The sequence below is a fragment of the Salminus brasiliensis genome, chromosome 6 (assembly GCF_030463535.1).
Source record: "Salminus brasiliensis chromosome 6, fSalBra1.hap2, whole genome shotgun sequence".
Lineage (NCBI taxonomy): Eukaryota > Metazoa > Chordata > Actinopteri > Characiformes > Bryconidae > Salminus > Salminus brasiliensis.
This window is the reverse complement of record NC_132883.1, coordinates 5,866,800-5,879,502: the sequence shown is the minus strand read 5'-3', so window position 1 is coordinate 5,879,502 and position 12,703 is coordinate 5,866,800. Positions and strand designations below refer to the sequence as shown.

At 48.0% G+C, this 12,703-nt stretch overlaps 1 protein-coding gene across 2 annotated transcripts in view; it reads left to right on the top strand.

Annotated features, from left to right (window-relative positions):
* Positions 1 to 12,703, top strand: part of plxna3 (plexin A3) — a 223,737-nt gene that overhangs the window by 124,840 nt on the left and 86,194 nt on the right. Inside the window, exons 7-9 of one of the 2 annotated variants that reach the window (XM_072681439.1) lie at positions 2,012 to 2,168; positions 3,447 to 3,546; positions 12,034 to 12,148. In XM_072681439.1, the coding sequence (XP_072537540.1) occupies positions 2,012 to 2,168; positions 3,447 to 3,546; positions 12,034 to 12,148 (372 nt within the window). Of the gene's footprint in view, positions 1 to 2,011; positions 2,169 to 3,443; positions 3,547 to 12,033; positions 12,149 to 12,703 lie in introns of both variants that reach the window. The other variant, XM_072681438.1, reaches the window with a different exon arrangement.

Here is a 12,703-nt window from a genome sequence, read left to right as displayed (position 1 = left end):
GCCCGAAAGTATTCATACCCCTGGCAAAGTTTGACTTAAATTTACTTTTATTTAACCAGAAGTTATATTTTTGCCTTGAAATGACACAGGCATCTCCCAGGAGATAACAGGATGATGTACAAGAGGCATCATTGTGGGAAAAAGTATTTCTCAGCTTTTATACACATTTGAACAAAAAGTGGCATGTCCAAAATTATTCATACCCTTTGAAAACTGTCACAGTATATGGGAAAATCCAAAGTTCTATACCATTCCAAATAGTCCAAGCTGTTTTAAAGCATCCTAATTACCCTGATTCATTGGGAACAGCTGTTTTAATCAACTCAACAGGAGAAAAACAGCAGCTCTCTGCAGTTGGTTTGTGGACAGTCATGGCTAAGACAAAGGAGCTCACTAAGGACCTGCGGCTGTGCATTGTGGCCGCTCACAAGTCAGGAAAGGGCTATAAAGCCATATCAAAATGTTTTCAAGTTCCAGTGGCTACAGTGCAAAGTATTATTAAAAAATACAAGAAGTTCCGCACTGTGGAAAATCTCAGAAGATGTGGTCGGAAGCCAAAAGTGACGCCTGTGCTGGCCAGGAGAATAGTGAGAGAGGTGAAGAAAAATCCAAGGATCACCACCAAGGCCATCCTGGTGAATCTGGACTCTGCTGGTGGCGACATCTCAAGGCAGACAGTTCAACGGACACTGCACACTGCTGGGTTCCACGGACGCAGGCCAAGGAAGACACCACTTCTCCAGAAAAGGCACACAAAAGCCCGCTTGACCTTTGCAAATGCTCATCTGGACAAAGAAGAAGACTTCTGGTGTTCTGTTTTATGGTCAGATGAAACAAAAATTGAATTGTTTGGCCACAATGATGTGTGCACCATTTGGCGTAAAAAAGGAGAAGCCTTCAACCCTAAGAACACCATCCCCACTGTCAAACATGGTGGTGGGAACCTAATGTTTTGGGGGTGTTTTTCAGCCAATGGACCAGGGAACTTGATCGCAGTAAATGGCACCATGAAAAAAGAGCAATACATCAAGATTCTCAACAACAACATCAGGCAGTCTGCAGAGAAACTTGGCCTTGGGAACTGGTGGACATTTCAGCACGACAACGACCCAAAACACACAGCCGGTGAAGAAAGTGGTGAAGAAATGGTTAGCAGACAAAAACATTAATGTTTTGCAGTGGCCCAGCCACAGGGTGATGGCAAGGAGACCCTCGAACCTCAAAGAGTTGGAGCTCATCACTAAAGATGAATGGGCAAAAATACCAGTGGAGACATGCAAAAAGCTGGTCAGCAATTACAGGAAGCGTTTGATTGCTGGAATAGCCAATAAAGGCTTTTCTATTAATTATTGAGAAGGGTATGAATAATTTTGGACATGCCACTTTTTGTTCAAATGTGTATAAAAGCTGAGAAATATATTTTCCCACAATGATGCCTCTTGTACATCATCGTGTTATCTCCTGGGAGATGCCTGTGTCATTTCCAGGCAAAAATATAATTTCTGGTTAAATAAAAGTAAATTTAAGTCAAACTTTGACAGGGGTATGAATACTTTCGGGCATGACTGTAACTTTCCTAATTAATAATATTAATAACAGATAATAATAGAGATCTAAAGGACCCCAAAATCCTGAGAATCGCTTGAAGAATCGGTAAAGAGATTCACTGACTTTCTGAAATGAAATGAGTCGTTTTTCAGTCTAGAACCTTTTCCGTCCTGATCGCTTTATAGACTGTGTGCATTATTAGATTCAGCTCATGTCTGCCTAGATATTCCATTAATCTTATAGAAAGCCTGTTTAAATGAATCCATCAGACTAAACTGTCGGCGCTCTGTTGCTACTCTAGATGAAGCAATGTGACAGAAAGTGATTCTGTTGTGATCCAGCAAGATTCAGTTTTCTACTCGAGTCAATCATCCAGGACTCAGGGTTTTCCTTACCAAGTCTCATAGTTATGTGTGTGTGTGTGTGTGTGTGTGTGTCCCCGCATGTGTTTGTTGCATTCCAGTTGAGCGTGAAGGTGGCGAACGTGCCGAACCTGTCGGTGGGGGTGACCTGTGTGTTTGAGGATTTGAGTGAAAGCCCAGGAGAGGTGCTGCCTAAAGGCCAGGTCCTCTGCATGTCCCCTTCTCTACGGGACGTCCCAACTCTCACACACGGCTACGGTAAGAGACCGAGAGTACTCACTCCCAGAAAGTGTTTCAAGGGGGATGCTGTGGATGAACCACTTTGTGATAGTGTAATACGGTATATGGACAAAAGTATTGGGACACCTACTCATTTACTCATTCATTGTTTCTTCCAAAATCAAGGGTATTACAGGGGTTTGTCCTGCTTTTGTTGGAGTAACTGTCTCTACTGTCCAGGGAGAAAGGCTTTCTGCTATTTTGGAAGAGCATTGCTGTGAGAATTTGATTGCATTCAGTGACAAGAGTGTCACAAGAGAGGTCAGGATGCCATCCATCCATCATTATTCCAGACTTCTGAAGTAGCTGAATGCAGGACAGCCAATCAGAACAGAGCTCAGACTGGAGCCTGGAGCATCCCCTTTCTCCTATTCGAGCTGTAAAGAGCCTAAGAGGCTCTAGCTTGCCTGCCACCGCCACCTCCCACCACCTTCCAGCAGACTATTGTCAGTCCGCGATGGTTGGATGGGGGTGGTGGTGGGGGGTGTAGGTGCAATCGGGCGATAAACACTTCTCGCAGTCTCACAGGCATTAACTGGATCTGTACACTGTGTGTCTGTGTGTAGTTAAACTGGTGTCCAAACATGCGCTGCAGGTGTTAATTTAAACACCGTTACTTTAACTGTACGTCTCACCGCTGAGATGCAAGCAGTCCTTGGAGAAAAGGGTCGTCCGAGAGCACTGTTTATTCCTGTTTCCACGGCTGTTACCGTGAGAGAAAACGTCCAAGGCCAGAGATGCTCGTCATAATGTTCCTGAAGCTCCATCCAAGGTTTTTTTTTTTTTTCCCCCCCAATTTCTTTTTTTTCTTTTTTCAAGGTACTCTAAGAACACAAATGCACTAGCAGTAACCTTTAGACTCCTACCTAAGCCTGATATTCCCATTAATGACAATTATGGCATGTCCAAATGGAAATATTATGCCAATTACAGTGAAGTGAGGCACACAAGTATAATTGGACGGCCAGAAATTTAGTCATTAGTGGAAGCAAAGGGCCGTCGAGTTTGGGAACGTAAGTGCATTTCGCTAGCAGATGGAGGAAGTGGATAAATGCGTGCGCGCAATCAAACCTATTAGAGATCCGAACTTTGCCGATTTTTTTGTTACGTGCAGGTAGGAGGATAATTAGTGTGTTCCTGCTTCATGAAGTCCTGCCTGCTCGCTTCCTGTACTAACTGAGCGCTCTGACCTCTTTCCTGTGTGTGTTTCTTTTCTTTTTTCCCCCCTCTTTCTCTGGACCCCCCTCCCAAAAGCAGGTGACAAACGGGTGGTCAAGCTCTCGCTCAAGTCCAAGGAGACGGGCCTCAAGTTCATCACCACCGATTTCGTCTTCTACAACTGCAGCGTCCTGCAATCGTGAGTGCTCGAGTCTCCGTTTTTTGTTGGGTTTTTTTGTGGCTGTGAATCTGCTGCTTTGGTGCGGCGCTCTCCGGGGTTCTCCAGTAGCCGTCTGTGCTCCCTCTCTCTGCATAATCTCAAATAGCTGGGGATCTGACTAGCATTTCATTTGCTGTCGTGAGGAAAAAGTAAAAAATGCAGCTTGTCAGGAGAGGAGGAGGAGAGAAGAACTTCAGGAGTGTTTTTTATTTATTTATATATATATTTTTAAGCTATTTTGGCCTAATTGCTGTGTGCTGAAACTTTTAATGCTTTGTTTTTTTAAGGTTCAGAGTTTCTGAAATGCCTAAAGGGCACGACGTGGTGAGTCAAGTCTCAGTTGATTAAACAAAAAAAAGGAAAATAATCAAAACGGCGCTGACACCAGCAACTGCATAGCCTGACTGCCTAAATAACAATGTCGGAGGAATAGATCAGCGATGCAGAATGGCAAACCGAGGCCCCGAGGCTTCTTACTTTTAAACAGTTCCTGCCTAAAGAGAATCGTCTTGGTTTGTTGCCATTGTAAAATAAGTTTAACTCTTAGAGGTCAGGTGTTTTTTCAGATTTTACTCAACCTTAATTATATAATTGCATAGGTCTGGGCGATATGATCATGATATTTAATGACTACATCGCAGTACACGATATTTATCCTGATACTGCTATCACTGCTGATGTTTTTACATGTATCAGTAGCAGAGATTTTTATTTATCATCTAATTAAACCAGTCTAATTACACTGTTAGTAATGAAACCTGCAGCTGATCTCCTCCATATGCTTAGAAAAGCACACTGTGATATCACAATATCACGATAACGAAATTTATCACGATACGATAAAATATCATCAAATAATTGCATACTTAGTCTCATACTAGGTAATGTTCTGCAGAGTCAAGATCCTTTTTTTTTTTTTTGATGTCATGACCAATGTAAAGGACTGGGTCAAGGGCCCTGTTCATATACGTCCTGAGTGAGCTGATCATAAGTGGCCAGCACAAAGCACAGGAGTGAACGGGGTACAGGAACGTATCGCAATCCGATTACTCAAACCCCATTGGGAGGAATTGTGAACGGCAAAGTGTCTCAGTGTGTCCCTGACAGCAAAAGCACTAATAGCAATAATACTCGAGGGGGGTGTGGCCTACAAGCGATGATTGATTGACTGGTACTAATGAGCCCAAAGTCTATCTGGAAAACATTCCCCATACGCTTACACCACCTTTACCAGCCTGGACTGTTAAGCACATTACTTAATTATGGTGTGGCAGTGGGGGCTCAGCGGTTAGAGCTCCGGGCTATTGATCACAGGGTTGTGGGTTCGATACCCGGGCTCGGCAAGCTGCCACTGTTGGGGCCCTTGAGCAAGGTCCTTCACCCTCTCTGCTCCCTGTGCGCTGGAGTTGGCTGCTCACCTCTCTGTGTGTTTGTGCTCACTACCCCTAGTTCATCACTCTGGGGGGGTGGGTGGGTGTGGGTGTGTGTGTGTGTCGCGTCGCTCCTTGTCCGTCATTATCCATATTGTCATCTCCTACACTCAAGCTTCTCTTTGGGTGACTGATACTCACGTCAGCTTCATAATTAAGCCACCAAACTGCCCATCACAATGAGATCCCGTGTAGCGTGCTTAAACACATAGCTACGCATCCCGACAACCAGGCCATTCTTCCAAAGTTAAAGTAGCCCATTCTGCAGCTGACAGCACTGACATCCACTCTTTTGACAAGCAAGTATCTGATGTTTGCTTTCAGTTTCGTGCGTCATTCATCTGGAAATGCAGAGATGCGGCCTAACTGTAATGCATCTGAAATGTGCATCCCTGCCGGCGGGGACCAGAGCATGCGAAAAGCCGAGGCCTGTTCAAATGGCAACCCTGTTCGAAATCATATCCTTTCTCAAGACAGCCAGGCTCTCTACCAGTAGCGTGGAATCACTCACACAGTAGAAAAAAAAGTCCTCCCTCGCCACAGATTGTCAGTAAATGAGGGTAATTGGTTCGGAGGTGTGAGTGGAGGCTGGGTAATTGGAGTGTACTCCAGCCTCACGCTGCTAGGCCTAATATCAGCGCTTAGCCTGAGCAGGTTGGCCCGAACGCCGAGTCATGATTGGCGAGGGCTGAGAGCGAGCAGCCCCATGTGGAGAAGAGAGAGCCAGAGGTGCGGGACACAGCTGTGCTCCGATCTGATCCGCCTGGGCTCCGGAACGGCCCGTTAAGCGTGAACACACCCTGTTCTTGACCCGACTTGGAAAATAAAGGTTCTGACGTGGTTTTCAGCTCGGGTGGATGATTATACTAGTTATATAGTATATAGTTATACTATATAAATACATATAAATATATTTTATATCTAAAATCTATTTTTAAATATATATATATATATATATATACATAAAGATGGTGTTGGCTGGCTTTACCACATGTCTGGAAGTAGCCACATGCTAGCCCTCACCTTCGCAGCATGGGTAGAATTTGTGATTAGGGACTACCTCCATAAATCACCCAAGACAAAAATACAAGGACAAAAGTATTGGGACACCTGCTCATTCATGGTTTCTTCAAAATCAAGGGTTTTAAAAAGGAGTTCATCCTAGTTTTGCAGGAGTAGCTGTCTCTACTATCTTGGGAGGGCTTTCTACTAGATTCTGGAGCATGGCTGTGAGGATTTCATTGCATCCATTGACAGGAGCGTTACTGGGGTCAGGATTGGATGATCACTACCCCACCTTATACCCCTCTAGCCCACGGCTGGCATTAGGCAGCATGGTGCCGATAGGCTTATGTCTATCTGCTCCAGACAGTCCTAGTCTACATGGACTAGACAAGCTGTGTGCGCATTTGCAATGGGTTAAAATAGCCGAATGCCGTTCATTGGTAAGGGGGGTTGTAGATATTTGGAGTATATGAGCAATAGCGTATGAGCAGTGATTGGGGCACCATCCCTCAGAGATCAACGCGATTAACTTTTATACAGGCCGCGTGATTGGCCCGTACCGTGGCTAAGCAACAGCGAATACTCGAGTACTGTTAAAGGTTCAGTTCATTCACACTCTCGGGGTAAAAATAGAAAATTCTGCAGAAGATAAGCGGCAGAAATTTCCACCTCCCACAGTCTCTAGAGCTTGCTAATTAGTTAAAGAGTTGACTCAGGTGTGCCAGACGAGGGAACGCGCAAAACATAAAAAGGAGCGCAGTGTGGGGTCCCCAGGACTGGGACTGGGAACGCTTGACCTGGAGGGCGGACAGCGTTCCCTGTGTCTATTATCCAGCCTGTCATTTTCTCCCAGTGACCCGCAGAAAAAGCAAAGAGGGGCGGATTGACCGTCTCAAGCCCGAGACAGAACTCGTGGCTGCTAGTTTGCCCAGCCGGCTCTGCCTGTGCGTGTGGATTGGTTTGGATGGGAGCTTGTGTGGACGCTCCGTGAGTCATTGCGGTGGGTGGAAAAGCAGCTGCTAGTCCCCGAGGCCAGGGACTCCCCGATCATTTCGGGCCTTTTCTGTTTCCATGCTGTTCCAAGCATTCAAGCGTAGCCCCGTACATCACTTAACACAGTCAGCCAGCTCAATTGCACATTGTGAGCGGCGCTTTTGTGGTTTTTGTGGGTTTTTTTGGTTCCCTCCCCTCCCTCAACCAATTTAAAGCAGCTCTGATTGTGATTAGCATCAGAACGGAGGGGAAATGTGAATTAGTTTACCAAAGAAAAGACGGGAAAAATGAAAGGAGCGGAGAACACTGGAAGCTCCGGCGAAGGCTGTCACATGATAAAAACAATTTGCTCCTGGCTAAATGTATTCAGGTTGAGGATGAAATTGCCTTGTCTTCTGGCAGAATACACACACACACACACACACACACACAGACGCTCACATACGTGCTCGTATACTCTCACAAACGCAGGCACACAATCAGCTCTCCTGCGTGCACGTGCGCCTTTCCCGAGCCTGCGCGGAAAGCGGAGCCCGCGCGGATCCGCCGAGCCGGGCTCGCCAGTTGCCATGACAACCCTGGTCCTGAGTGCGGCCTTCTACTTTTTCCGCCAGCTCGGAGCTGGAGCCAGATTATTCCTGTTTCTCACAAAGGCCCTGTGGGAGCGTTTAGCCCTCAGACCATCTCTCCACACACACCCTTACATACACACATATATGCACTCACACACACGAACATATGACCCACTGGACCCCTGCCTCCACCATTCTATTTCCCACAGTTCTCCAGCCACCTAGCCCCGCCAGACGCCCCCCACCCCCCCCCTTTCTCTCTCTCTCTCTCTCTCCTCTTCAGTGTCGTAATGACCACCTGTGAACCAGAGGGATGGGCAGTGGGGGAGGTTTGATTGACAGTGTTCTTGCGTAAAAACCAGAAAGCCATCTCTGCCATTTAAAGCATGTGGAAACTATAGGCTAGCGCACGTAAGGAGAGCAGCGGTTATGAAATCTCTTATATAAATCTTAAAAAAAAAAAAAACTTTCTTCTCTTTCATCCTCCCCAGCATCTGTTTGCGAGGATCGCTCCGACTCCCTCTTCCCTGCTCCTCAGCTTTGGCTCAGAGTGTGCATTCATTAACTAGCGTGTACTTTGCTGCCGCATTGATGCTCAACCTAGATTTGGAAGCCCCCAGATTTGTCAGTAACCGTGGAAACATGGCCGCCGCAGGGTTAGCTCTCAGCTCCCTGGCTGAGATCATACTAAACGTACGTATTTTCCGCCCTAAACGTTCCAGCACACGCAGCGCCGCCGTGTCGTCGCTTGACGGCACGCTGGAGTCGCTCCTTGTTGGGTCCTTGTTTTACCGGCAGTGGGAGAAGACGATCCTCTGCGGTAAAGTTGGACTCCGGAGTTCAGCCAGCCCTATGCTGGGTCACATGCGTGGGACTCCTCCGAGTGAGAGCTGTGATGTAGGATCAGGGTGTTTTATTATTTCTTTTTTTTCCGTTTCGTATCTTAATGAAGGAGTTTGCGTGGTCAGAGGGGAGTTGATATTAGATCAGAGTGCTGCCTCAGCTGAGATTAACTCGGTGCGGTCTCAGCTGAGGCAACTTTTTTTTACAGCAGCAGTTCAGCCAAAGATCACATTCGCACAGTTTGCTCTTCTCAAGACCGAGCATGAAGTTTAGAGTCTAATTTTTAATATTAGATTCTTTGTACTTGAGCTAATCTACTACTATACGTCCAAATGTTTGTGGACACTCCTCTTAACGAATGCCTGCAGCTACTTGAAGTTGTGCCCGTGGTCTCTAGTAGAGAAGAACTGCCAATGGAATTGGACTCTCTGAAACAGGAACCCACGCCTGAATCCAGGGGAATGATGGTCTCATTGGTGCTCCATCCATTACTTTTGGGATGAGTTGGAGAGGTGGGCTGACCTCCCTAACAGTCTTGTTGCTGAATGCAATCAGATCCTCACAGAAATGCAGTCTTCCCTTGACAGGGGACAGTTACTCAAAAAAAAAAGCAAGATCAAATAAGCAGGTGTCCCAATACTTTTGTCCATATGCTGTATGTCTTTGCAGATTTATGGAAAGGGAAAAACTGGATTTCTTTGGCCCAGCCATCGGTTTAAACAGAGGCAGAGTGTGTTTCTCATAAGCCAGTGTTTTTTGCAACCGCAACCACACACACACACACACACACACACACACTTCGTCTTATGGTATGTCCAAAAGTCTAACCCTGACTGTTTTCCCGTTTAGTGAGTGTGTGCCCGCACTCCCTTTACTCCACTCAAATTACAGCAGAGTGAATTGATGAAGGTTCAAACGCATGACGCAGCAGATTCCAGCCAGGGCCTGCATATCAAAGCGCAGTATTTACTGCACGCTTCCTGCTGCAGGCACGACCTGCGCTGCCTTCCGCCCTCCGCAGAACAAAAACACAAGCTCCTGAAGGCTGGATATTACACCACCCTCATCGGTGCGTGCATTCCGGAGAAGCGAGGACACTGCGAGGAGCGGCCAGACGCGGCTGCTGCTACATTAGCGAGGCCTATCATGATCCATGCGGCATTTCACGCCCGAGCGATCCTTCTGCCAGAGATGTTGTGTTTGCCACACATCATTGGTGGGCTGGTGAGGTGGTGCTCTGTGTAACTCTGAGGAGAGAGAGAGGGTCTGAGGTGTAAAAGAGAGACTGAGACTGTGGTGAGAGAAGGATGGGGAACTATACTGAGGTGAGAGAGAGAGAGAGAATTGGGTATGAAATGAAGAGAGAGACTGGGGTATGAGAGAGCAAAGCAAAACATGGATGAGGGAATGAGCAAGCGAGGATAGAGACAGTGGTGGTGGGCTATAGAGGAAAGGAGAGCGACAGTGGTGGTGGGCTATAGAGGAAAGGAGAGCGACAGTGGTGGTGGGCTATAGAGGAGAGCGAGAGAGAGAGTGGTGGGCTATAGAGGAGAGGAGAGCGACAGTGGTGGTGGGCTGGAGAGGAGAGCGACAGTGGTGGTGGGCTATAGAGGAGAGCGAGAGAGACAGTGGTGGGCTATAGAGGAGAGGAGAGCGACAGTGGTGGTGGGCTATAGAGGAGAGGAGAGCGACAGTGGTGGTGGGCTATAGAGGAGAGCGAGAGAGAGAGAGTGGTGGGCTATAGAGGAGAGAGAGCGACAGTGGTGGTGGGCTATAGAGGAGAGGAGAGCGACAGTGGTGGTGGGCTATAGAGGAGAGCGAGAGAGACAGTGGTGGGCTATAGAGGAGAGGAGAGCGACAGTAGTGGTGGGCTATAGAGGAGAGGACTGGGAGAGACAGTAGTGGGCTATAGAGGAGAGGACTGGGAGAGACAGTGGTGGTGGGCTATAGAGGAGAGGAGAGAGAGACAGGCGTGGTGGGCTATAGAGGAGAGAGAAAGAGAGAGAGAGAGACAGTAGTGGTGGGCTATAGAGGAGAGAGAAAGAGAGAGAGAGACAGTGGCGGTGGACTACAGAGGAGAGAGAGGGACAGTGGTGGTGGGCTATAGAGGAGAGGAGAGAGGGACAGTAGTGGTGGGCTATAGAGGAGAGAGAAAGAGAGAGAGAGAGAGAGAGACAGTAGTGGTGGGCTGGAGAGGAGAGAGGGATAGTGGCGGTGGGCTATAGAGGAGAGAGAGGGACAGTGGCGGTGGGCTATAGAGGAGAGAGAGGGACAGTGGCGGTGGGCTATAGAGGAGAGGAGAGAGGGACAGTAGCGGTGGGCTATAGAGGAGAGAGAAAGAGAGAGAGACAGTTGTGGTGGGCTATAGAGGAGAGAGAGGGACAGTGGTGGTGGGCTATAGAGGAGAGAGAGAGAGATTATTTGGAGCAGGGAGCTCAGGGTGGGATGTGCTCGGACTGCTGAGTGCCCTCTGAGGGGGATTTTTGAAGCACGTCTCTGGAGGGAAGGATATGATTAGTATGGGACCGAGTGTACACTCCCCATACAAGCTCCATGTGCGTGCTCCCAGTGTGCACTGCCTGCACACCCTCCAAGTGCAGCCTCCCCCTGCGTTCTCCAAGTACTTCTAGAACATGTGCTCTCGCTGGGTGTTACACTTCTGCTCGTTTAAGATTCCTTACTTCAGCACAGTAACACGGGTCTCGGGTTCTGGCCTGGAGTGGCCGTGACAGAGACGCTGTTCTCTCCGTTGCAGTCGGTGGAGCTTCAGTGTGGAAATGCCTGCAAACACTGTATGTGTGTGAGTGTGTGTTTTATCCCCCCCTGCGTTCTGAGGTACAGGTGTGTTGTGCACTGGCACTTGCTGCTCTGCGGGGCATAATGCTCTTAATTGAATCCGTCGTTAAGGCCGGAGTCAAACCAGCCTTTTCAGGCCCACAGTTAATGAGCAATTGAAAGGCAGCTTGAAAGTGTCTGAGGTTCAGTAGCCCTGGAGGATTAATTGCGCATGTCGAAAGTGAAAGAGGAGCCTTCGTGACATATTGAGCGGTCAGATTTTCGCTGCGGCGTCTTTACTCACCCTGCGTGAGCGTCCTCGGCGCCGGAGCTAATGTCTGACCCGGGGCACGCTCAAGATGTTAGCATGCTGCAGACGCGCAGCAGGCGAAGGGGCTTCATTGAGAATCTTCACGGATGTCCCTGATGTATTGGGTTCCCGGGGGAGCCTTTAAAAAAAAAAAACTTGCCCTCCCGAAGTTGAGCTGTTTCGCCCAAGACTCCGCCATCTTGGCCCTTATTTCCCCTCTAACACACCCATCCACCCACTCACACACACACACACACACACACACCACACTGCTCCACATTCACAGCGTTCGCAGTGCTTTATGGTTCCTTAATGTGCCTCAGCTCTGAACACAACATCGCGGGCCGCCCTCCCTCAGTTCGGTTCAGCTCAATGAGCTTTTTATTGTTGCCTGTTGACAGCAGCATAAATGGGAGCCAGTTTGGTGATCATTGAGTAGATGAGCGTCGTTTCGTTTGGGTTTCCTTTGTCCAGCTCTCTCTCTCTTCATTATTTCTTAATGTCTCTTTCTCTTTCTCTGTTTTTTTTCTCTCTGCAGGTGTTCATCCTGCGTATCCAGCCCTTTCCCCTGCAACTGGTGTAAATACCGCCACATCTGCACCAACAACGTGGCCGAGTGCTCCTTCCAGGAGGGCCGAGTGAGCAGTTCGGAGGTAAGAGGCAGCGCCCTGCCGAGAATCACTCCAAAAAGTGGCTTAATTTGACTCTCTGAATCATTTCGGCTCAGATGACTCACCAGCTAATTCTGTCCCGGACGCTGAATTAAAGCGTAAAAAGTACGTGACGGGTGACTCCTCCGTCACACGGTGACTTGTCCGCTTGTCCCAGTAGGTCTGAAGACGGATCGTGGTCATTTGTAGTGCGGTTCGAGATATGACAAAAGCACAGGGGCGAACATTTCATCACATGCTCAAAGATGGGGCCGATACCGACTTGGACAAATGATGTGCTTTTGTTCAGACTGAGGAGTGTCTGTTTTATCGTCATGTTCATCGAGCGCTGCTCTGTGATTGGTCAGTGTGAAGCACTACCAGAGCATGATGAGTTTTACCCAAGGAGGCTCTGTAATGTTCCGTGATTTGAAGGGACTTCACTGGGTCATCCAGACACGATAAAGCATGGAATCCCTAACTATAGTGGCAGATGTTTTTAGGGCTGAATGACCCCCGGGGTGGGACGGTGGCACCACAGGTATCAATCCTGGCTTT